This window comes from Anguilla anguilla, chromosome 6 (genome assembly GCF_013347855.1).
Source record: "Anguilla anguilla isolate fAngAng1 chromosome 6, fAngAng1.pri, whole genome shotgun sequence".
In the NCBI taxonomy this organism is placed as follows: Eukaryota; Metazoa; Chordata; class Actinopteri; order Anguilliformes; family Anguillidae; genus Anguilla; species Anguilla anguilla.
In genome coordinates, this window is record NC_049206.1 from 56885777 (window position 1) to 56898276 (window position 12500).

Below are 12500 nucleotides of genomic sequence, written 5' to 3' on the forward strand. Positions count from 1 at the left end.
GCCAACGTCCCCACGTATCGCACGGCGACCCGGCTTTTGGAATGAGACCTTCGTAACCTTGCAGGTAAACGGCTGTACCTCATACAGAACCCAGGAAAAGCTCAGGCTACAGTCGTTTGTGTATACGCCCTTTTTTGGGGGTGTTACATGTCCGACTCGGTGCGTTTAGACTGAGGTGGCATTATTTTGCAGTTGCCCTGTTACACACACACACACACACGCATGCACGCATACAGTCACACATACACAAACATGGTCACACATACACACATACATAAACACACATATCCAACATACGCGGTCATTTGTGTACACGTCCATTCTTTGCATGTTACATGTACACACACACACATAGAGTCACACACACACAAATGCACGCACACACAGTCACACACACACACATATATCCCACATATATCCCACATACACAGTTGTGTGGTAACGCCCATTTTTTGTGTGTGTTTAGATGGAGTTTGGCATTATTCGGCAGTTGCACAGTTAGACACACACACGCACACACAGTCACACATACATACACATATCCCACATACTCAGTCGTGTGTTATGGCCATTTTCGCGTGCGTTTATACAGAGTTTGTCATTATTCGGCGCTGGGGCTCTAGGTGCTCCACACACCCCGGTGATCAGCGGTACAGTGACGGGCCTGGTGACTCCCGCAGGCTCATTACCGGCTCTAATTTACCGGCTGGATGCCGGTGCCAGGCGAGGACACGCACCGGACCGCTTTTACGGTCTCACACACACCAGCACAGGAGGAGGGGGCGGGAGGTTTTTCGGGCAGGGCAGGAACTCTGTCGCGTGGAGGGGGAGGGGGAGGGAGGTTTTTGGGGCAGGGCAGGAGCTCTGTCAGGGGGAAGGGGGAGGGGGCAGGAGGTTTTTGGGGCAGGGCAGGGGAACTCACCTCGTTGATCAGGAACTGAAGCTGTATTACCGCTGCTCCACTGTCGTGCTGGCAGTAGCATTCCACGCCGGGACGTCCGAAGCTGGGGGTCCGGGGAGTCAAGGAACATTCGGCAGGGAGAAAGGGTACTCACACCACAAACATTCAGTCTTTACAAGCACGTACTGCATGATTCTCAGTTGGTGGTTGGCAGGGTTAGCATAGCATTGCTAATTAGCATAGTTAACAAGTGCTTTAGTGATACTGAATCTATGCTCCCTAGTCTGGCTGTAGGCAGGTGTGGTGCTATTGGTCATATTAATCTGGTGGATGCACTGTAACTCCCTCTAGATCAGAGCATCTATTAAATGAACGTAATGTAATATAATGTAATACGTGAGACTGGAAAGCCCTCGACTCCAACTGGAAAAAAAATAAAACATTATACCAGCGTTATTCTCCGAACTCATCACCGCTCACCCTCCTGGTACCCGTCCTGAATCCTGAAACCCCGCCCCGGAGCCCGGCGACGACCTGCCACGACATGGCGCTCCCACCGCCGCTCAAACACGGGGGATTAGTGCCAGCCCACCGACGGCGGGGATGAGTGGGGATGAGTGGGGGATGAGTGGGGGATGAGTAAGGGATGAGTAGGGGATGAGTGGGGGATGAGTGGGGGATGAGTAGGGGATGAGTGGGGGATGAGTGGGGGGTGAGTGGGAGATGAGTAGGGGATGAGTGGGGGGTGAGTGGGGGATGAGTAGGGGATGAGTAGGGGATGAGTGGGGGATGAGTAGGGGGTGAGTGGGGGATGAGTAGGGGGTGAGTGGGGGATGAGTGGGGGATGAGTGGCTTAAAGGCAGGCAGCTCTCTGACAGCAGGGCCCTGTGTGTGATGCTCTCACCCGGCTCCCTCCCCACAGTCTCTCTCTCTCTCAGCCGACAGCTAATCCATCAGCAGCAGGAGCGGAACGCAGAGCCCTTCAAGTGTTTAAAGGGCCGGGCTTCAGCTCGCCTCAAGTGCAGCGGCCATTATCTGGGGGGGTGGGAGGGGTGATGGGGGGGGGGGGGTGGGGCGACCCCAGGTCTGGGCCTGAACGGCCCTGGATTCATTAACTCTGCCAAAACTGTCCCAAACAAAAAAAGTTAACCCAATAATTTTTTTATTTTTGTCACATGGTGTAGGCTATAGAGCACCATCCACATGCTCTTGTTGCAAGCTGAGAGGTTGGCGGTTCGAATCCAGCCGCGTGACCCTTGCCATGTGTCTCTCCCTCTCTCTCTTGCCCCCCTGTTCTTCCTGTCCCCCTCTGCACTGTCCTGTCCAATAAAGCCATCGTGTTGGTACTCATCAGCAGAAGTTTACGCAAACGTGCAGAAGTGACACGGGTGACCTTTCCGTTTGGGTTAACCTCATAAACATGGATGTTGTCAACAAAAAAAAAGTACTCTGTTCTGTTCGATTCGCTCTCCCACTGTCCAAAGAGGAAACACTGGTGCTGCAACATAACTTTCACAAAAACGGCTTGCACATCGCACCAACGCTTGCGCAAAACACAATCTGCTTTCCCACAGTCCAAAGGCAGGCCAATCGCACTATTGCATTTTTATCAAGTCTCTTACTAATCGTGTCTTTTATCTTAGGACTCAGCCATAGCTTCACTGACTTAGCCTTACGACTTAGCCAGTGCTTTACTGTGTGAACTAGACTTGATGTTCTTGGCTACGGATAACTACAACTTTATGACAGACTTCATCTGACCTGTGTTTGTATTTGTTCCCATGACCTTCAGTATGCACTTACTGTACGTCATTTTGGATAAAAGTGTCTACCAAATGAATGCAATGGAAATGTAAAAAAAAAAAAATGCAATGAATATCTCAATATTTATGTGGGACCTAGGTCTGGGCACTGAGTCTGTATAGACAGTGGCATCATATGACATTATGCAGAGAAATGTCTGGAGGAACACATATGAGAGGGAAGAGATTTAAATTCATTTCACAAATGCAAAAAACAATAAAATGAGATAAAACAACCGAATGACCTCAACGACCTCTGTGCTTCGCAGAGAAACGCAGTGAGAAGCCCCGCCTCTCTCTCTCCCTCTCTCTCCCTCTCTCTCTCTCTCTCTCTCTCTCTCTCACTCTCCTCTCTTCTCTCTTCTCTCTTCTCTCTTCTCTCGCGCGTGAGAACAGCAGCGATGCATATTTACTCCAGCGGTTCAGAGGGAGGGGGGAAAATCTGCCTCGTTGCAGTTTTTTGCACAAGGAGCCGTTTCATAAGAATGCAAAGCACATGACAGAAGAAAAAAATGCTTGCTTTTACGAGGGGGGGAGGGGGGGGCAGTCAGAGAAAAAAGGGGGGGAAAAAAGAAAAAGAAAAGCTTACGGAAGCAGACAGACTCCTGACAATGACTTATCAGAATTAACACACACTGGAATAACACAAAAACCTGGCATTACTGTGTTTACACTGCAAGCCTTTGAATCTAAGTGTTCAGAGCTGCAATTTTATAGCTTCCCATTTTTCAGAGTTAAGTACGACGATCAGACAGACCCAGCCCACACACACACACACACACACACATACACACACTTAGCTCCCCCCCCCCCCCCCCCAATCTTCCCCCAATCCCGTGGCCAGCGCCAAATGTGACAGCAGAGACGTCCATTAATACAAATCATGACCTGGGACAGGGGGACGGGGGGGGGGGGGGGGGGGGGGGGGGGACAGGCCTCATCAGTAGACAAACTGAGGCGACGAGTCGAGGCTGATAAAGCCATTACTCAGCCGCTCTACCTGCGCGCTGCGACACTCCTCCGTCATCAATCCTCACCGGCAGACAGGGCCTGCGGCAACACCGCCACCGGCACTGCCGCCACCGCCTCCGCCGCCGCCACGGGCTGCCGGCCTCTCCCCCGGTCGGCAGCCCACCCCGGCTCCCTCTCCCTCTCCTCTGCCAGATGGCAAGGGGCCTGGCTTCCCACTGTGATGTCACAGTACACAAGGCCCATAAAAGGAGCGCTTCAACCTCGGGGTCTAGGAGTCGGGACTAGCAAGAGCCCGACCAATCCCCTCGCAAGACCGCAGGCATGTCATTCGGAATGTTGCAACGTCAACGTTCTAAACTGAGCGCTTAGCACAGTTACTCTCAGCTGTCTTCTTTTATATTGTCTCCTGTTTATTATTATTTTTATTTATTTATTTATTTTTTTCCCGGATGGATATTTGCTAAAAGGTGGATAGGGCAAGTGTCTCTCAGTGGGAGGGAACTGAACCCTGAAGCCTCAGACTGAAGGGCAGTTTTTTAACCACCAGACCACAACTGATGCTGTCTGAATATGCGTGCGTGGAGGCTCCTGCTCGCCAGTACAAACAGCTGGCCAAAATTACACACAGCCCAGACAAATAAAAAAGAGGAAGCAAGAGACAGAGAAAGGAAGTGGAGGAGAGAGAGCTAGAGAGAGAAAAAGAGAGAGAGAGAGAGAGAGAGAGGGAGAGAGGGAGAGAGAGAGAGACTCCCCACTGACCCAGCGGAATCAGCACTGCAGTTTAGCCCAGAGTCGGGAACTGTAAGTGACTTAATTGAAAACTCATTCGAGGGGGGTTGCCTAGCAACAAAATGGGGACGAAATCCTTCAGGGGAAGCAAAAAAATAAAAGATTTAATGTGCGCTTTTTTCCCCGAGTGTCGTTCCACCCCCCCCCCCCCCCATCCCCACCCCCCCCTACTCCAATACTTTTAGTTTTCCCAAGGAGAAATCTTCCGCCGTGTTAATAACATCCTGAACGTTTTACACAGCTCAACACGTGCGCCCGGCCGTCCGTTACTCTCACTGTACGCCGCGAACGCGCTGCACGCGGGCGCCAACGCGTACTGCATCTACACGTTCTCACACGGCGTTAAAAAAACGCAAATGCGACGACTCAAAAACGACAAAGGCGCTCATCGTTTATCGGGCGTGTTCGTACGTTGTCGTCGCGCGCGTCTTCGCCGCCGCGGAAGAGGAGATGAATTGGCACCGCGTTCCGGAGGCTGACATCATCAGAGCACTAAGACCACGTGCCTGTCCTGGCACCGCACAGCTCAAATACGGGGCCCCGGCCTCTATTAACAACGCTCGAGAACTCGTAAAAAAAAAACTGGGTGCGACATTATCTCGGTACCCACAATGCACTGGTGCGGCCAGTGCGGTGAGAATTTAAATGAGTCATGGCCCCGCAGGCAGTGGATGATTCCGAGCTCTGGGCAGTGGCAGGAAGCGTTACTGAAGCTCAGCAGACACACAGTCATGTACCCCATGCCCCTCCCAATATGCACCAACATGCCCCTCCCACTTCCACATGCCCCTCCCAATATGCACTAACTTTCCCCTCCCACTCCCACATGCCCCTCCCAATATGCACCAACATGCCCCTCCTACTTCCACATGTCCCTCCCAATATACACCAACATGCCCCTCCCACTCCCAAATGCCCCTCCCAATATGCACCAACATGCCCCTCCCACTCCCACATGCCCCTCCCAATATGCACCAACATGCCCCTCCCACTCCCAAATGCCCCTCCCAATCTCAAATGCCAGCTCCCAAGTAGTTCAATTTGTCCAACACAAATGATCCTCCCACAACCATATGCCCCTCCCAAAGACACCAACTTGCTCTTCCCATTTTTAATTGACTGCCCCTCCCACTTGGACAAATATGCCCCCCCAAATATGACCAACCTACACACAAACGCCTGCAGAATTATACACATGTCTTCTTTCCGTAAACACAGCAGAAACAGGACATTCATACACATACCTAAACACACGGGCACCTCTATACACACACTCCTACCCCTGTACCTAAACACACCTGCACATACACCCACACACACTAACATCTCTGCTCTGTACAAACACACCTGCAACCTCCACAAACCAGTACGTACATCCCTACACACACACACACACACACACACACACCTTTAACCAAACACATCCAAACACATCTCGTTCTGCAGTCCCCAGTAGGATTACAGTAGCAGGCTCACTGAAGCAGCACACCAGTCAGTCCCGCTCTGGCGAGAGCTCAAGTGACCCTTTTATGAGGCAGACGCACAGAGGCGGGGCTGAGCGGAGTCTGAACAAAGAGCACGTCTCCACAGGCACGTCCCCCTCGCGACGGGACGCCAGTTTAACACGGGGCCGTTACCCCCCCCCCCCCCCCCCCCCACTGCTGAATGTCATTTTTTTAGGCTTTCGCGGCGGCAACCAAGCCACTAGCCCCCGGCGTGAGGACGGTCGTCAGGATGGCCGTTTCAGATCGATACGCCACAGAGCCGGTCGGAAAAGTCCCTGACCGCAAGCCGCCGCCCATGTCGCTGTTTAAAGACGCGTTCTCAAAGCCAGTCGAACGCAGCCGGCCGCTCGACAACTTTTTATTTTTTCCAGGGAAACGCCACCGACGTCATCCCCCCCCCAGACCGCGGCGTACCGCTGTGCTCACACCCCCACCAAGCCTGTGACAGACGCACACTGCATTGCAGCAAGTGCTGTCCACATATCTGTGTTTGCACCTTCTCCCCAGAGGGGTGTGTGCGTGCGTGTGCGTTCAATAGTGAGCAGACCACTCATCTGATCCCAGAGTTCACACACACTTTATCTCCACCACTCATTAGACGCCAACCATCCCCCTACACAGTACTGCAGCCCCTCCCACATAGTACTGCAGCCCCTCCCACAGTACTGAAGCCCCTCCTATTAGTACAGCAGCCACACCCACACAGTACTGTAGCCCCTCCCACACAATGCTGCAGCCCATCCCACACAGTACTGTAGCCCCTCCCAAACAGTACTGAAGCCCCTCCCCATTAGTACTGCAGCCACACCCACACAGTACTGTAGCCCCTCCCAAACAGTACTGAAGCCCCTCCCCATTAGTACTGCAGCCACACCCACACAGTACTGGAGCCCCTCCCACAGAGTACTGTAGCCCCTCCCACACAATGCTGTAGCCCCTCCCCACACAGTACTGCAGCCACACTCACACACATCTCCCCAGACCCTGGGAGTTGGGGGCTCGGGGAAATGAGAACTGAGTGGATACCCGGGAGCATTTGGATGTGCTCCTCAGAGAGCGTTTAGCCCCGCAATCCCACACTGGGCCCGGGGCGGATCGCGATGAATCAGTCGCCCGTCGCTCTTAGCACCGATTGGCCCATTTCCTCAGAGCTCCTGCTGTTCATTCCGTCCTTCCACGTACAGGCTGCTTTTAGTTCCCAGTTGGTCCAAAAATAAATAAAAAAATAAAAAAATACTAAAACATCTTCATAAGTGCACCATTGTTGATGAATAATACTAACATATAATCAGAATCACACTTGTTATCTGCAGTCACAACATTTCAAAAACACTCTCATGGCCAACTCATGGCTTCCAGGCTCCAGGTCCAACAGGGAGCCCCTTTAAAAATAATCCAGCAAATGTTTGCTTTCCTTTTATTTATTCTTTTTTTTTAAGTTTCTTATTAAACACAGACACCAGCACAAGGCGGTCTGAGGTTTTGGAAAAATGACTTTGAGCAGCTTCTCGCGGTGGTGTGTTGTGTTTTTTTATTAAACGCCAACACCATCTCAGCTGGACCAGTCCTCGGAAAACACGGGGATCCTCTTCCTGTCATTGGCGGCCTTGGTATCTCCACTTTAAGACCAACACTTTGCTCACAGTCACTTGATTGGTCAGTCGGCTTTGAGTGTCACTTTTTGCTTGTTCTTTCCACTGGTCTGTGGTTTCTAAAGCATATTCCCTAACCCAACAGTTGAACTAGCTGGGCTCTGAGTGTACGCACAGCTCCACCCAAACGCTGAAGGCTAGCCTCAGTCTCCCATTTCAACACTGATGTTTTGAAAAGGACTGCCAGTGTTTGTACGTGCGCCTCTACAGTAGTCGTTCAACATTTACTTTACGGGCTGTGGCCCTGGCTAAACAGGCCCAGTAGTGTACACACCAGCAAAAGTCACGTCCAATTAGAAAGTTCACGGGGGGGGGGAAGACGCAGTTGAATTGGGACTTCAGGCACGTTCTCAAAAAAGCTAACCTTTACAGAGAGAGGTTCCCGCCACGCTGTCGCTAACAGCTCGTTAGCATTCCAGAAACGGGCCGAAAATGAATCGCGTACGAGGACCCCGGCGTCCGGCGTCTGGAATACAAATGCGGTTAAAATCTTCGGGGCGAGGACAAGCACTTAGAGCGCCGGGAAGCGTCTGATTGGACGACAGCGGCAGGAAAGCCCGCTTATTCCCGGTCCCAGCTCTACGGACCGGCTAATAATGGACACGCTCTTATAATGGAAAGGACGGCCGGAGGGAAGCAAGGTACAAAACCGGGTCATTTCCCTATCAAGTCGAGCGCAAAAAAAAAGAAAAAGAAAAAGAAAAAAGAAAGTCCGATATTGTTTTCTGCTTCCCCGAACTGAATCCTTCCGTCTTGTCGCCCACAGACACGGCCCAGATCAGACGCGGCTGATGACGACGAGCCTTCAGACACCGTTAACCCTTTAAAGTTGTGAGGTCACAAATACGTGATCAGAATGGTCTCGGCGGAACGTTCTAATGCTGATGTCACAATCACTACCGGTAACTGAAAGCAGTGGAGTTCTAGAACACTGACGTCGAATTCTGAAACCGCATTCCAAAAATCGTACTCTTCCAACGGGTTAATGTACGTACCACTGTCCAACTGAGTCTCCGGTGGTACTGAGGATGGTTTTATGGGTAAGTGCACAAGTGAAAGAACAAATAAAACAATGTATTGATTTTCTTGTTAAAAAAGGTATTATTTTATTTACAAGGTAACGATCCAAAGTGCCTTAATGACACCCGATGCAAATCAGCGCATCCAATGACTCCGCATTCACCACCCCGCTCATATTCTGGCTTATCATATCTGATGACACATCTAACGAGTCTGAGGAATTTCTCTTTCTGTTCTGTGCTTTTTTTTATTCCCCCCACGCACAAGCAAGTGTCGCCATAGAAACACTGAGCCACAGCATCCACATCTCTCCAAGAATGCGGTCCCAACAACCCCCCCCGCCCACCCCCCTCCCTCCTCCTCCTCCTCCTCCTCCTCCTCCCCCCCGCCGACCGGTTTTTCCGGTAGCTTCCGACAGGGCTCGTTTCGCTGGACACCTCGACGCGCGTGACTCTGCGGTCTCCTCTCCTCGCCACCCCACCCCCACCCCCACCCCTCCCCTCCCCAGGCCTTCTCTGCATCGCTGCCCGCGCCGATAGGAGGACTTCACTTCCCATCAGGCCACGGCAGAGAGGATCGATGCCTCAGAGCGAGTGAGCGAGCGAGCGAGTGAGGCCACTGACGCCAGTCCTCCGCTGACGTCAAACCTGCCCAGTCATACATTGGGCCTCGCGGGGGGGGGGGGGGGGGGGCAGAGGAGGGGGAGGGGCATTCGCCTTCTCTGAGGGCAAAAAAAAAAAAACTGCCATTTTCTTCAGAGCAGCAAAGAAAGCCTTTGGGTAACGCCACAAATGCACACATGCTGATGCACAACCTATTCATACACAACTCTCTGTACGTGCCGTATGTTTATATATTAAACACAGCGACAGTACGAAAAGGAAGTCAGGTTTTGTTGTTTAGTTTTTTGCCGATTTTAAAAGGAAACTGTTGATGGAAGAGGAGTTTGGCGCTGCTTTGGGGGGGGGGGGGCGGGGCTTGAGGAGGAGACAGGGACCCCACCAGGCCAGCTCACAGGCAGCCTTTGCTAACGCTAATAAGCACGTCTCACAACAAAACTCTGTGAAACAGGAACTCCAGGAACACGGTGTTTTAAAATGCTTTTCTCTCCCAAGTTTAGAATGGCTGACTACTAATTTATCCGATACCAGACCATAGAGCCCATCCACACACTAGGACAGTCCCCCAGCAGATACCAGACCATAGAGCCCATCCATGAACTAGAATGGTGCCTTAACAGATATGATGCCATAGAGTCCATCCATGCACTAGAACAGGACTTAACAGATACCAGACCATAGAGCCCATCCATGCACGAGAACAGTCCCTTAACAGATATGACACCATAGAGCCCATCCATGAACTAGAATGGTGCCTTAACAGATATGATGCCATAGAGTCCATCGATGCACTAGAACAGAAACCTAACAGATACCAGACCAATAGAGCCCATCCATGCACTAGAACAGTCCTGAAACTGATACCAGGACCATAGAGCCCATGCATGCACAAGAACAGTCCCTTAACAGATATGACACCATAGAGCCCATGCATGCACTAGAACATTGCATTATCAGAAACCTGACCATAAAGCCCATGCATGCACCAGAACATCGCATTAACAGATACCAGACCATAGAGCCCATCCATGCACTAGAACAGTCCCTTAACAGAAACCAGTTTGTGGTGATCACTCAGGGGGGGGCCGCCCTGCCCGAGTCCTGTGTAAACAGGTACCTGTACAAAAGAGGACAGCACAACAGCACCCTGGCATTTTGTCTTGAACTTTTCAGCAGCTCAACCTGGCATTTACCAACCGATTTTCATTCCCCGGCACAAACAAATGGATTGATTATTACATCTAATGTGCGCTCTATTAAAATAATCTCCCATGACAGTTTCAATCTATAATGCTGGAGAATAATTAGGATAAACTCATCTCTCTGTCTGGGCCACAAAAATTATTTAACCTTTCCACCCACCCATTAAACATCAGGAAGGGCAGGCTGGCCTTATTCTGACATTCTCCCCTTTTTAGAAACATAATCTCATTTTCCACCATATTTATATTTGCTATGTGAGATCTGTCATTCTGGAAGTTCATCCCCCACTCAGACAGATATTTTAAAATCAAATATTCATAATAAAAGCATGACTTTTACATGCATTTTACATTTTAATACTCTCAATATGTGCTGGACGCAAACCGTCAAAATGACAACCGCAAAACTCATGTAATCCTAGTATTATTTAAATCGTTTTAAAAATGAGGTAAAATTAAGTAATGATAGCCTGAGGGAAATTGAAAATACTTAAAATAATCAGAAATAAAACACATCATCAAGGCACTGCACATTCATATTTATATATTTTACAATATTTACAACATACCGCAGTATATTCATTTCCCATATGGATGGTTATAAAAAGCCTGAGTCTCACAAACACAGGCCTGGATCACTGGGCATATCTGGGAAATGGAGGCACACTGCAGAGCCAGAATGTATTTAGGGCTGGCAGAGCGGTGTGCTATTAAAGAGTTTCCCCAGCGCAACAGAGCAGTAGTGCGGTTGGTTCCTGGAAGGCATGGAACTCCAGAAACAGGAACCATTAATAACCCCGGCCAATTCATCATTCAGTCAGGGGCCATGTGAGCACCATCTTTACAGGAAAACGTGTACGGGAAAGGGGAAAGGGAAAAGTGATTCAGCATAAACCTTGCAGGCTAAGGCTTACACAGGAAATGTGCTGCTTGCTGCTTACGGACAGTGGTAGAAACAGAGCAGGAGACAGGGAGTAACCAAGCAACCAAGTAACCAATCAGGGGGGAGAAATGAGCTTATTTTCACTCGGCGCATGACATCACCATTCTTTAGGCACCGATTTGTACCAGACTGGTAGAGTAAAAAAATACCAATAATGCATGTGGAGACACAAGAAACCAGCGTTCATAACAACTCTGCCCTGCTGTTTATGCTCTGCTACAGCCATTTCACAGATAACACTCTGGCTCAAATACAGGACTTCCTGTCCAACTTCCTGTATCTCCCAGTACCAGGCTAACGCTTGTCATGTCAGCTGTGGAGATCGTTTCACAGCGCTGACAGGCAAAGCGGATCGGCCAAGCGGCCCAGAAGCCCACACAGATTTCCACGTCAATACGGGTGTCACATGACTCCGGAACATTCCCTAGGATCTTAGCAAAGCGGTACAGGATCGCTACGGTCTGCAACTCGACTCCGTCTCTTACTGCAATCTTCAATTGTGACATCAGAAACACTCTGAATTCTTACTCCTCTCACTGACATTTCCAGAGGCCGCATGCAGAAGACGGCCAACTACTACAATAAACAAAAGGAACCCAGTTTTGAAAGTGAAAGCACTTCGTCGGTGACCAGAACACACAACAAACACTCACGGCACGCATATAAAAACCAACAGGATCACTCTAATCCCCTTAATATTGATCGACCGAACACAGTATTCTTTCTGCAAAGGTAAACCGACTGCGTGCGATGGGTTGGGCTGCAAGGAGTAGCAGATCTCTCTAAAAGTACGACTGTCCTTTATTTTCATCGCGTACAGCATTCAGCGAAGCACAGCTCAATTTACAAAGCCTCAAATAGCGAACACATAATAATAATTTACCAATTTCTGCGGGCTGCCTCTGCTCATTACGATACAACGCACACGCGGCGTACGGCCTCTCAGAATTAGACATGCGTAACAGCCGCAACGCTCATTACCCACAACTCCCTGGGAGAGAGGCTGGGCAACATGGCCGTCTCTCTGGGGAAAAAGATCATTCCGTTTCCTTTTAATCGCTTTCTCAATTTCTTCGTAAAACACAGAGGCGCTT

The 12500-nt window shown here is 50.3% G+C and overlaps 1 protein-coding gene across 25 annotated transcripts in view; it reads right to left on the bottom strand.

Moving 5' to 3' along the window:
* Positions 1-12500, bottom strand: part of stxbp5a (syntaxin binding protein 5a (tomosyn)) — a 123123-nt gene that overhangs the window by 79766 nt on the left and 30857 nt on the right. For all 25 annotated transcript variants that reach the window (XM_035421523.1, XM_035421521.1, XM_035421522.1 and 22 more), the window contains exon 3: positions 923-1004. In XM_035421523.1, coding sequence (XP_035277414.1) covers positions 923-1004 — 82 coding nt within the window. The remainder of the gene's footprint in view (positions 1-922; positions 1005-12500) is intronic.